This window comes from Phalacrocorax carbo, chromosome 24 (genome assembly GCF_963921805.1).
Source record: "Phalacrocorax carbo chromosome 24, bPhaCar2.1, whole genome shotgun sequence".
Lineage (NCBI taxonomy): Eukaryota > Metazoa > Chordata > Aves > Suliformes > Phalacrocoracidae > Phalacrocorax > Phalacrocorax carbo.
This window is the reverse complement of record NC_087536.1, coordinates 1,076,719-1,089,255: the sequence shown is the minus strand read 5'-3', so window position 1 is coordinate 1,089,255 and position 12,537 is coordinate 1,076,719. Positions and strand designations below refer to the sequence as shown.

Below are 12,537 nucleotides of genomic sequence, written 5' to 3'. Positions count from 1 at the left end.
AACCCGCCGCGCAGCGACGTGGGGTGCACGGGCAGGGTGGGACCTGCAGCCTGGGAGCAGAGGCGGGGGGCTGAGCGCTGTTCTGGAGGTAACCGTGACCCCGAGCTGCGGCATCTGCTTCCAGGCAGGTTTATTTTATTATTATAATTATTATTATTTATTTTCTCTTCAATCCCCTTCTCGGGGGCGGTTTTGGATCCGAATGGGATCCCATGGCCGTGGTTGGGAGCTGCTTGCTGCCAGCGCACGCCCCTGTTGCTCCATCCCGAAGGCAAAAGAGCAGAGTGCGACGCTTGCATGACTCTGGCGCTGAATATCACAGCGTTTGGGGCGTTTTAAGGCAGAAATAACCACTTTAGCCTGCGCGATGCAGCCTGCGGGGCTCCCTCTGGGCGCCCTGCGTGGAGCTGGAGCTGATCCTAAGAGTTTCCAGCTCCGGCGTATGGGATGGGGCATCCCTTGGGATCCTGGTCCTGGCACAGAGGATGGGCATCCCTTGGGATCCTGGTCCTGGCACAGAGGATGGGCATCCCTTGGGATCCTGGTCCTGGGGTGCAACCTGGGTGTCCCTTGGGAGCCCAGTCCCAGAGCCTGAACCAGGGCTTTGAGATGGAGCATCTTTTGGGACCCCACTCCTGGGGGGGTGTGTGTGTGTGGCACAAACTGGGTGCCCGAGGTAGGGCATCCTTTGGGGGACCCCGGCACCCGGTGCGGGGTGTCCCTTGGGGTGGCGGTGCCGGCGAGGGGGGCGTCCCTCGGGGTTTCAGTCCCGGCACCCGGGGCGGTACCCGCAGCCCCGCCCCGCAGCCCCGCCCCGCCCCGCCCCGCAGCCCCGCCCCGCCCCGCCCCGCCCCGCCCCGCCGAGGGGCGGCCCTACGGGGGCGCCGGCTGCGGCTTCGGGAGAGCGCGGCGGGACGGGGCGTCCCCATCCTCATCCTCATCCTGAGCCGGAGCCAGCCCGGAGCCCCGTCCGCGGTGAGTAGGAGGCGAAGGCTGCGCCCACCCCCGGGGCAGGGAGGGGGGGCGGAATCCGGCCCCTATGCCGGGGCGGGGGGGTCACCTCTGCACCCAAGGAGCACCCTCAGCAGCGCCCCTCTTTTTTGGGGCTGGCACCTCTCACGGGCTGGGGGGACCGGCGAGCACCCGCAGCCCCCCAGCCTGGTCACGGCACCTTTGCTGCAGCCCCCGTCGCACCCTGCGTGGGGACCCACCGGCTCCTTTCCCATAGCCCACAACAAGCCATTGATGGCCACCGGCTCTGCTCGGAGGGTCTGACGTGCTCACTGTGCCCAATGGATCCCCCCACTTGTCCCCACGCGAGCCGGCACCCCGACGGCATCGCCCGACAGCGGTTCTGCCACCGCTCACCGCTTCCCTCGGCTCTCCTTTGCAGGACGGGGCTGAGCAGTTGGGCTGGTGAACAATAGCGGCGCTGGAAAACAATGGAGCTGCCGCACCTTCGCGCTTAGGGACGCCGGACGGACGCTCGGAAGAAATCCTGGCTTCAAAATAGGGCCTGGGCCGGAGCTATCGCTGCAGCGGCCCGTGGGAGCCGTCCGCCGAGCACCGTCGGTCAAGCAAAGGATCTGCCAGGACGGGGTGAGAGCGCTCGGTCGCATCCCACCGCGGGGTAAAGCAGCTTTGCGAGGCTCTCGGTGCCTCCAAGGGAGGAACTGTCGCTTCCGGATGATGCTTTGCTACCGATTGCATCGGGATCGATGCGCCGTTGGGCTGGTTAAAAGCCGCCCTGGGCTGCGGGGAAGCGGCAGGGTTTGCACAGGAGGGAGCATCGCGGCCTCCCCGGGGAGCGGGATATTCCCACAATCCCTCGCACGGCTGGGGGGAAGCATCAGCTGTGCCGAAATCACGTCTCCCGCCTGAGCAGGGAGATGCCGAAGCGGCGGTGGGGATGCTGCCAAAGCATGCTGCCGGAGGGGACTGAGAAAGCAAAATCCTGCCCCAAAAATGCTCCTTTCTTTGCAGGAGCCAGGAAGACAATCCCTTTTCTGCTGAAAACATGACTTTGGGGTTTTCTTCCTGTTTTTTTCTATTTTTGTTGTTGCGTTTGAGCTGTGCATCCCCCTAAGAGCTGTGCAAAAGCAAGCGCTCGTCCCCGCTCCATGCGAGGGGCTGCGAGGGTGGCCAGGCTCGCTCTGCATCGCAGGGCGATGGGGCCGTAGGGGTGCGGGGAAGGGTCTTAGGAAGGTTGTTTTTAGGGAGGGGAATAAGCCTGGGGCCCGTGAGGCCTGGAAGCGACTGCGGGAGCAGCCGACGGTTCGTGTCAGAAGGCAGAGGGTTGAAATCCTCCTGCCGCGTGTGCAGGGGGAATTGGTTTGATCTGATGGGTTTTTTTTAAAAAAACACTTTGCAAGACGGCAGCAAAGGCTCAGCCCACGCCAGGCACGAAGGAAATCCGTTGGCTCCGAGTGGGGAAACTGAGGCGCGGGGCGTGCTAGGAAATGAAGACGGCGCTGAGCTGCCCAGGTTGAGCAACTGATTGGGCAACTTGCACGTTGCCAGCCCTTTTATTTTGGTGATTTCCAGCCTTTTGCTAAAGCTGTGGCAGAAAAGTGGCGGGGGGAGGAGGGGGCTGGCGGCTGCTGGTCTGTTTGGGGAGCTCCAGACAGCTGCCGCTCCCTTCCACCCACAGCCTGGCACTCTTGAGACCCAAAAAAGGAAGAATTTGCCCCTTCCCTCACTTGCTCGGAAGGGGATGTGATGACGGAGGCGAAGGTGGCAGTGCCGGGCCAGTAAACAGGAAACCGGGCTCCTCGGCGCAGAGGGATGAACCTGCATTTCAGGGCTCCCCTTCCATCCCAAATCGTGTACGTTTTTTGGCTGGAGTTTGCCCCAGTGCCCCCTTCGAGGGAAGCGGGGCTTTGGCTTCACCCCTTCATATCGCTGCGATGCCGCAGAGCAAAGCTCCCTGCAATACTAAAGGCTCCACCCGGGGCTGCGCCGCTGGAGGGGATTTTTTTTTTTCAGCCACTTTGGTATTTTTAGCAACATTTTTGCATGGGCCGAGCAGCCGTGTCGTTTCATCCTCCCTCCACGCAGCGATGCCTTAGCGGTGACTGCCCCGCAGCTTTTTCATCTGCTTTCAGGGGACGCTCGCAGCGAGATGCTTATTTCTACTGTTCCTGTATCCCACAGCTGGTAACCCCCAGGTCTGGGTCCCCGCTGCAGCAGGTGCCACGCAGCTGCTGCGCCAATATTTATCCCAAAGCTACGAAGCCAGCTGCAAAATCCTCTCCCAATATTATTTTTGAGGGATAAATAGGATTATTATTGAGTTTATTCTCTGTGGGAGGATGGATGGGCGCGGGACGGGCGCTGCCGGCCGCGGGAGGACGGTTGATGCTGGTCTTTGCTGGGATGCTCACACGCCTCGTCAGGAAACCCGAAGCTTGGTCAGCTTTTCCGTTGCGACGTGCGATTTTTCGGCGGCGGGTTTCTCTTCTGCTTTCTCCAGGCAGAGCTGGAGCCCTGGGGGCCGGGCTGGCTTCCTGCCCTTCCCCTGCCTGTTTCTGCCTGCTTAAAGGCAGGCTTTGCTTTTGCAACCTCTTCTCTGGTTTGAGGCAAGACGCAGGATATTTTTGCTGTGGCATATATTTTATTTATCATAATGCGTGGGGTGAGAAGCGGGGACTGCAGCTGCGCGGAGGTTTTAGGGACGAGTCTGTTCTCCGACACAGGTTTTACCACATGGCCTTGGTTGAGTCATTTATCTGCCTGGATGTTGGTTGTGTTTTGAGGGGGGGACGGACAGGAAAAAGGGTTTGTTTCTCTGGGGATTGGGAGGAAGAACATGGCAATTGTAGAAGGTGGAAGAAAACAGCGATTTGTGGATCAAATACACTTTTCTTCCTCTGTTTCTCTTTCTGGGCAAGGGAAGGGAGGGGAGAGACCCTGGAAAAATGAAAGCTCCTCTGTAGGAGAGTTTGCACAAACGCCCGAGGAAAAGCACAACCCAAGAAGTCCTTTCTCATCACTCAAAACCACCCCAACGTTGCACTTCAAGGTCTCTCCCATGCCTGACTTCCAAAGCACTCCCGAGCCCGCGAGCGGCCCTGGAGGCTTCACCCTAAAACTCATTTTAATTCCGCTTTGAAGCATCCAAAAATCACTCTCGGGCTTTAAGCTGGGTCCACTCCAAAGGTGGGATCCGGGGAGAGTTTCTGAGCGATTGCACGAGAGCGATGGAGATGTTCTGGCACTGCAGGGAGCGCACAAAAATTCAACCAACATTGTAAAATAAAAAAGATAAAGGAACGAGCCCGGCGTCTCTCACTGCGTGTGAAAGTCAGCGCCCGTGCCCGCCGCCAGGTTTTGGGACGGCATGAGGAAATATCAAGCCAGATCCAGACCTGCTTGTCTGAAGCTTTGTAGCAAAACCCTAGTAAAATAAACGGAGAAAAGAAATAAATCCTGCTTATAACCCTCCCACCTCCAGGTCTGGCATTGCCGATGCTCGAAATGCAAATGTTAGCGAAAGCATAGCTCTGCCGGTATTAAATTTTCAGTGAGTTTACAGCGTTTCTCCCCTTATCTGATTTCCCCTCCCTCTCCATTGGTTTTCCCGGAGGAGCCGCATCAAACTTCACCCACTGCTGTGGCTGCTGGAGCCTTTTCCCAAGAGCTCTTCCAAATCCAAGCAGGCTGTATTTTCTCCCCGCTATCCCGGGGTGCGTGTCAGGGATGCCGTAACGGGGCCGTTCACGCCGATGCTTTTCTCTCCTCCCCCTTTGCAGTTCAGCTCCCATGAAAGAAGAGCGGGAGGATGGATTACGGCGGCTGCGAGTACCTGGTCCCCTGCGGAAAAGGCAAATACATCTCCAAGTAAGATGCTGGGCAGGGCTGAAATGCAGAAATACGGTCGGTGCTGGTAGCTGGGGAGTTACCTGCAATATTCGGGGGGGGTTTTGCCTTCCAGCTGGGAGAAGGTGAGCGAGCCTGGGGTTTAACTCGGTTCGGTTGGATTTGGAAGGGAAAAGCCATTCTGGGGCAAGAAACTGCAACTTCCTTGAAAAAAAGGAGATTCTTGATGGGATTTTGAAATTTTTTAATTAGGAGCGCGGCCAAATGGTCTATAAACTTCCGTGAATGTAGGTTTTGCTGGAAAAGATCCCAATCAATAAGTGCTCTTTTATGCTTTGGTAAAGAAGTAAAAGGATTCTTAAGGAAGGTTTTTGGAGGAAAGATACATGTGATATTTTCTCCCCTTTTTTCTTTCTCATAACCCCAAATCCCCGTGATCTGTGCTTCTTTGTACTTGTCTGATGGTGCCGAGCATCCTAAAACTGTCAGCCAGCTGAATTAAGGAAGCTTTACGAGTTAATGCCAGAGGCATCACTTCCCCATCATTCAGAGCTGCGCTTAGCCTGGCTTGGTTTATTTTTATTTTTTTATTTATTTATTTTTTAATCTTTTTTAAAATTTTTAAATTTTTATTTCTATTTTTATATTGTTATTTTTATTTTTATTTTTGCTTTTTTATAATTTTGACTTTTATTACTCATCCCTGACCGCTGCAGGGCTCAGACTTTTAATTTGAGCTCGAGGTCAGGGTCCGGAGCGACGAGCCAACATGATAAACTCGCCTGTGATAACTTGTGACTCCAGCATGACCCAAGGGCTTGGGTGCTCTGAAAATATCCTTGTTTTCCAGCCTTGTGACTGACTCCACCGAGGTGTGATGGGCTTTCTTACATCTTTTTGCGCGGCTTAGGGAGGGCACGGCTGCAGGGAGCTCGTGTCCCCCACGTAATCATGGTTGCGAAGGTCAACCCTGGGCTGAACCCGCAGCAGATCTCAGCAAGGGAGGTCTAGAGGCGGCGAGAGACCCCAGTTTGCCCCGCGTGAGCCTGGTTTGGATCCCCCAGCAGCGTGGCAGGTTCATCGCCCAGCCTGGCGCCGGGAAGCAGCTCCCGCTGTCTCCCAGATCCCCCCAAATTCCCCCCTCCCCCCCAGCCGGCTCAGGGGTACCACGCCGGGCATGGAGCGGTGCCTGCGACGTCCCCCCTCGCTCCGCCGTGTTTCTCAGCGTCCTTCCCATGTTTTTTTTCCAGAAACGAGCTGCTCTTACACTTGAAGACATACAACATCTACTATGAAGGGCAAAATTTGCAACTGCGGCACCGGGAGGTAAGAAACCCCCGGGGCAGGCGCCCAACTTCTCTCTGGCAGCAGAGAAAAAGCAAGGAAATCGGGTTTGAGTCAGACTCGTGAGGGCCAAATCATGCCTCTTATTAACAGTCAGCGCTTACTCGTATTTCGGATACCGAGCTGCCCATCTCTTGCGCAGGAGGAAGGCGAGCTTATCGTGGAGGGGCTGCTGAACATCTCCTGGGGCTTGCGGCGACCCATCCGCCTGCAGATGCAGGACGACAACCAGCGCATCCGCCCTCCGCCCTCCTCCTCCTCCTGGCACTCGGGCTGCAACCTGGGAGCCCATGGGTGAGCAGAGGGAAAAGAAGTCCCCCCCACACCCCCCCAAGGCAGTGTTTACTGGGTTACAACCCCAGCTACCTTCTCTGGGTCCTTTTATTTTTTTCCAGCATGCAACACCTTGAAGAAGCCAAGTCTGAAATAAAGTAGCTTGGTTTCACTTTGCAAAGATCCCCCCCATTTTTCCAAAGATCCCCCCCATTTTTCCAAAGATCCCCCCCATTTTTGCAAAGACCCCTTTACCTGCAAGAAGCTCCTTCCAAAACCAGCCTGGGTTTTAACTTTAATACAAGTTCGGTGCTGGATGTTGCTCCAGGCCCAAGTAATTCCCCCGGCGCAGCCGGTTCCCAGCCGCCCTCTGCAAACCCCCGCAGGACCCTGGGCTGCAGCTTCCATGGGCTGTCCTGGCCGTGGTGGGGTCTGCCTGGTTTTTGCATGGTTTTTCAGATGTCGGTGAAGAGAAAAAAGGGAGAGGTTCAGCTTTGTTTGTGCAGGTTCCGTGCTGGCGCTTGCAAAAAGGCTGTGTCGGGTCCTGGGAAGAGGGCAGCCGGGATAAGAACCTCCAAAGGGTTTTTTGGGAGGGGGACAGGATGGGATCCAGGATTTATGTTGCCACTAGCCTGTGCTGCGACCCTCCAGGCATGGTTATCTGCCAGCTCCACAGGGAGAACAGGCTGCTTCCCATCCTGGAAACAGCAACACCGGGGCTGGGAGGGGAAATTATCCCAGTTATCAGCTGCTAACAGAGCACCCACCATTTGGGGTTTTTTATTGCCAGGTCTGTGCTGAAGCCCAGCACCGTGCCGGACATCCAGGTTACGGCTGCGGAGGCCGTGCCAAACGCAGAGGCTCCCGGGAGCGGCGCAGGTGAGCCGGGCTCAGATCCGGCTGGATTTGGCCGGGCGCTTGGGAGCAGCTGCCTTATGCTCCAGTCTGATTTGAGAAAATATAAAACAAGCATCTTTTTTCTGTAGAAATCGATGTCCCCGTCTTGCTCCAGGTTACTTAAAGCCATTTCCAAAGCGCCTACATTTAATTTATTTAATCGCAGCAAGAAAAAAATCTTAGTCCCAATGACTCGAAACCCATCCTAAGGGCTTTTGCTCGGGGAAGGGGCCACGGTGGGATGTGGTAAAGAGGCGCTTGGAAAGAAATAGGGGGATGGAGCAAAGAGCCTCGTGGGATCGTAGGGAAAAGGATGTCGACGCTTCCCCTTTCCGGCGGCTCCACTTTTAGGGAAGAAGAATAGACGGGCTTGGGAAGTGCCGTTGCCATGGAGAAATCAACATTTCTGCAAAGTTTTTTTCCCCTCCCTGTTTTTTTCTCCATAGAGAGGGGGAAGAGCTCTTCCGCCCGGCTCTTCGTTAATCCCTTGTTTTTAGCACGAGGCAGCAATGACCAGGACACAAACTGCCCCACTGGCAATTCCCACCGGCAATTCCCACTGGGAAAACCTGCTTTATGCATTTTTCCTGTTCGATTGGGGCATTTTGCAGATGTTCCCGGCTTTTTCTGGGGGGTGGGGGGGAGGTGGGTTTATGGTAACACACCCTGGAGGCAGAGAAGAACCAGCTAATCCTTTTGGCTTCGGGCTGCTCATCCACTTCCCAGCTCGGGGAGGAGTTGAGCACTTGCAAAACTCATTGATCCATGAAACCCTTTGGCCCATCCTTGCTCCTCCAGCTTTTCCCTTTCTCTTTTTGATCTCCCCGTGCATGACACTTTTTTTCTTCCCCCCCCTTAATTAAAGCTTGCCCAGGCAATATCTGCAACGCGTCGCACCATAGAAATAACCGGGAGCTATTTCAGCCAGCCATATGATGTTAATCCTCTGCCAGCGCATAAGAAAGTTCTTTTATTATATATTTCTCCAAAAGCCTATAAAAATCAGTGCATAACATGCGTGCACGGCTCCTCGTGAGTGCTTAGTCACCATGGCCCGTGGCGTGCATCTGGAGCGGCGCACACCAGAGATTTTTCTTGCTGCAGACATGCTTTGAATTAAAACATCCAAGCTTGAGCCCGAGAGGTTCATTAAAAATGGATGAAGAGCTAGTTTATAATAATCTGGACCCCGGCCAGTTTTCACGCAGAGATCTGAAGCGCTGGCCTCATTTGCCTGTTCTCATTAAAGGAAAGGAGGAAAAAAAAATGTTAAATTATGAAAAAGCAAGTAAAGATGCTTGAGTCCCCGGGAGGAGAGGCTTTATCCAGGTAGCAGCCTGGATTTATGCAGTTAATTCTGAATTAATAGCCTCCTTCAGGAGCTGGGAGAGAATAAACCAGTAGCTGCCGTAGTTTAAACCGGTGCATTAAATCTGTCCTGGGAAGTTTGTAGGGCTGTATTTCTGGGACAGGGACTTCTGCATCCATGGGGGGACTCCCAGGAGCTATTTTGCAGCAGGAAGATGCTGGGGTAGGACCCCGTGGGGTTCTCGCTTGCCCCCAGTCCTCAGCCCCGTCCTCCCACCGGCTCTTTTCCAGGTGCCAAATCGCAGCCGGAGGAGACGCCGCAGCTGATGCGGACACGGAGCGATGTGGGCGTCCGGCGGCGGGGCAGCTCCCGCACCCCCAGCGAGCAGCGGCGCATCCGCCGTCACCGCTTCTCCATCAACGGGCACTTCTACAACCATAAGGTGAGCCCTGAACCTTGCCGGCTCCCCCAGAACCTCTCCTGATGGACCGCTGGGGAAAGCCGGGGCGGGGTTTGAATGGCCTTTGCGCCCGGCAGACATCCGTGTTCACGCCAGCCTACGGCTCTGTCACCAATGTCCGGATAAACAGCACGATGACGACGCCCCAGGTCCTCAAACTGCTGCTCAATAAATTCAAGGTATGTTAGATATTCTGCCCGCCGCGCTCCTGGCTTGCTCTGCATGGGGAATTTATATCCCACGGATATAAATGCAGTGGAAGAGTGAAATAATGGGATTTTTTATTTAATTGCTGGGAAAGCCTTGGATAAAACCATGGACCTTTTACCGTGATTTGTGTCTCTGTTCAGATCGAAAACTCGGCGGAGGAGTTTGCGCTGTACATCGTCCACACCAGCGGAGGTGAGTCTGCAAAACCCACCCCCTGCCCCGGCGCAGCCGGCGTGTCGGCCGCGGCAAAGCCCCGTTGTCCGCCGGGCCGAACGCCGGTGCTTTTGGCGTTGCAGAGAAGCAGAAGCTGCGAGCCAGCGACTACCCCCTGATCGCCCGCATCCTGCAGGGCCCCTGCGAGCAGGTCTCCAAGGTCTTCCTCATGGAGAAGGACCAGGTGGAAGAAGTCACCTACGACGTGAGTTTGCCAGCGCGGGGTGCTCGTCGCTTTTGGATGGGCTCGGGATGCAGCCAGGCTGGAAAACCAGGGGGATGTCTGTGTGCTGGGGGGGTGCAGGAACTGCTTGGCTTTGCTCCCGTGTCTCCCCGCGAAAAGTCCCCATCTTCTGGGAAAACCTTTGTTCTGTGCTTAAAGAGCATCTTTAAACCGCAACCGAGAGCAAACGCCCCTAGCCCTATTTTGCCATCCCAAATCTGATGGCAGAAGATCAATGGCTGCACATTCTTCGGTGTAACGGGTATTTTGCCAGGCGGGGAAAGGGCTGCGGGTGGGGGACGGCTCATTTATGCCATCTGCCGGCTTCCTCCTACCCCGGCCCTGCCCTGCTCTTAAATCAGAGCACAGATGAGGCACCTCTGGGGTATATTTGGGCTCAAAGCACTCAGTGACACGTTAGGGATGCGCAGGGGTATGAAGGAGCCAAGTCTTGCAGCCACTGGGTAAAATTAAACGAACCTTAGGTTGATTTTTTCCCCTGGTAATTAACGAGCACCCGTTTGCACAAGCTGATGTTCATGCCCTGCCAAAGGAACACGGTTTCTTTTCGGGTTTGTTGCAAAAGTCAGGGGGGGGTTCTTGGTTTCCCTGGTTAAATCTGGGGAGAGGATGCTGCGAGGTCACCTTCAGCCTCCCAGGGTCAGTGCACCACCCTCTTCATCAGCTGGCCTGGCATTTCTCTCCCACCCAGGTTGCTCAGTACATTAAATTTGAGATGCCCGTCCTCAGGAGTTTCATCCAGAAGCTGGAGGAAGAGGAGGATCGCGAAGTGAAGAAGCTAATGCGCAAGTACGCCGGGGCTTGGTGACATTGAGGGGAGATGCTGAGAGTTAAGGACATTGTTGGGGGATTGTTTTGGTACCAAAAATTCATTCACACAGCCTGCATCCCTAACGCATGCGTGAGCCACTGAGTTGTGCTTTATTCCAGGGTTTCCTTGGCAGTTTGGGTTAAAAGTCCCTTTTAGTGCTGCAAAAATCCTCTTTTCCTTGTCCCTCGCCTCTGCAGATACTCCATCCTCCGGCTGATGATTGAGCAAAGGCTGGAGGAGATTTCTGAAGGTCCGACGGCGATGTGAAATGCCTCACCGGCGCCTCGACGAGCCGGTTGCCTGCAGGATGTACCGTACGGAATCCCAAACCCCCGTCGTGCCTGGAGCGCTCCCGGGGTCCGCCCGGATCGCTCCGGCTCTGAGCCAACCCCATCCTCCCGCGCCTTCATCTGCGCAGCTTCCTCGGGGGGTTTCTCCTCTGCAGATGGGTTTTTTTTTCCCCAGCAAGGTTCTGGCCAAGTGGCAGCTTCAGCCAAAACACCAAATCCCCGGAAATAACAAGGGGAATTTAAAAAAAAAAAGGATTAAAAAAAAAAAAAGGAGGAAATCCGTGAGCAGGGTGAAGCTGCCGAGGACAGGGCCGAGCGGGGGCTGCGAGACATCGACAGCAAGAACTTGGGTTGTTTGAAGATGCTCGCGGCAGCGGTGCCCGCACGTGGCTCCCAGCGGAGAACACACTGCTCAGTGGCAAGAGAGCACAAATAATTCCTCTTTTTTTTAAAAAAAAAAAAAAAAAAAGCACATTTCTATTGCAATACGTCGCAGGTGATGGGAAGCTTTTGTAAATCAAGAATTGGGAGGTTTTTAACACTTTTGCTGCCAAAAGCAAACCTGGGGACCGAGGGTTGGATTTACAGCGAAAGAGTAAATCGCCTTTTTTTCCAGCGCCTTCCCTTAACCTGCATCTGGTCGCGTAACTCCCTCCTTCCCCCGTTTCTAATTTGCACTAATTTTAGGGATTTCAAAAAAGAGAAACAAACCACACCATGATGTCAAACCTCTCTGGTAGCCGCAACACGCCAAATAGCGCTCGCAGGAATGGTTTGTGGCGCTGAGCATCCCTTGAGGGATGCTGTACAGAAAGGGGGGGGGGGGCGGCAGGAGGAGGGAGAGGCAGAAATAAAGAGGGGTTTCCTTTGAAAATGGGTTTTGCAGCGGTGCTGGCACATGGTCCTGGTCACACCTGGACCAGGACTGGCTCCATTAGCATCATCACACCTGGAAAAACCTCTTTCCTCCCAGGCTAAACCAGCAATATCAATTTTATACCTCGATGTGAACTAAAACTCTGACTTTCCCCCTCACTTGAGTTTTTGCAATGTATCTTTGTAATTTTTTTTTTATTTTGATGGTACCTTTTCCACCTTTAACACAGGTTAGGGAAAGTATTGTACAGCGAGAAAAGCTTTTTATGTATTTGAAGGATGACTGTGGCATTGCTTCATTGATTAACATGAAAACAAAATATGTAGCAACTTAATACAGAATGAAAACCCCTGAGTCAGAGCCTGGTTTGTTCAAAATAAAGCACTTTGCAGATAGGAATGTTAGTGAAACATGCTTTGCATGGGCTGGGAGCAACAAGGGAAAAGAGCAAAACCTGCATGAATCCTGGTGGAGAAGTTTCCCAAGGAGGAATGCTCCTGCCCTGCAGTTTTGGAGACTCTTGACTAAGTTGCTGGAGGATTTCTGGGGCTGTTGTAGGGTTTATCCAGCCCTTACAGACTGTTTATCCCCATGCACCGTGGGCAGCGGGCTCCATCCTCTGGCTGTTTCTCTTCTAGAAAGTAAAACTCAGCTCTAGAAGAAAAACTCTCATTGCTCATCCTTGTTTTAAACACACTGAATTTTTAAACCTGATCAATTCTTTTTTTCTCCTCCTCGAGGCTGAGCTCTCTGCATCCCCGAGGTTATCCCCAGCCGTGCTTTGCTTTCTC

General features: G+C 54.3%; 1 protein-coding gene across 5 annotated transcripts; it reads left to right on the top strand.

The window, feature by feature from the left end:
• Positions 1-859: 859 nt before the first annotated feature.
• RASSF2 (Ras association domain family member 2) lies at positions 860-12,145 on the top strand. 5 transcript variants are annotated; one of them, XM_064472603.1, is made up of 12 exons: positions 861-975; positions 1,394-1,599; positions 4,752-4,839; positions 6,069-6,144; positions 6,305-6,456; positions 7,226-7,314; positions 8,932-9,083; positions 9,179-9,280; positions 9,452-9,503; positions 9,608-9,729; positions 10,460-10,557; positions 10,777-12,145. In XM_064472603.1, the coding sequence occupies exons 3-12, from the start codon at positions 4,781-4,783 to the stop codon at positions 10,844-10,846; spliced, it is 972 nt and encodes a 323-aa protein (XP_064328673.1). In that variant the 5' UTR covers positions 861-975; positions 1,394-1,599; positions 4,752-4,780; the 3' UTR covers positions 10,847-12,145. The 5 variants fall into 5 exon arrangements, with proteins under 5 accessions (XP_064328677.1, XP_064328673.1, XP_064328674.1 ...); XM_064472604.1 differs by lacking the exon at positions 861-975 and adding an exon at positions 1,062-1,269; XM_064472607.1 differs by lacking the exon at positions 9,179-9,280 and having other exon boundaries at positions 860-975.
• The last annotated feature ends 392 nt before the right edge of the window (positions 12,146-12,537 follow it).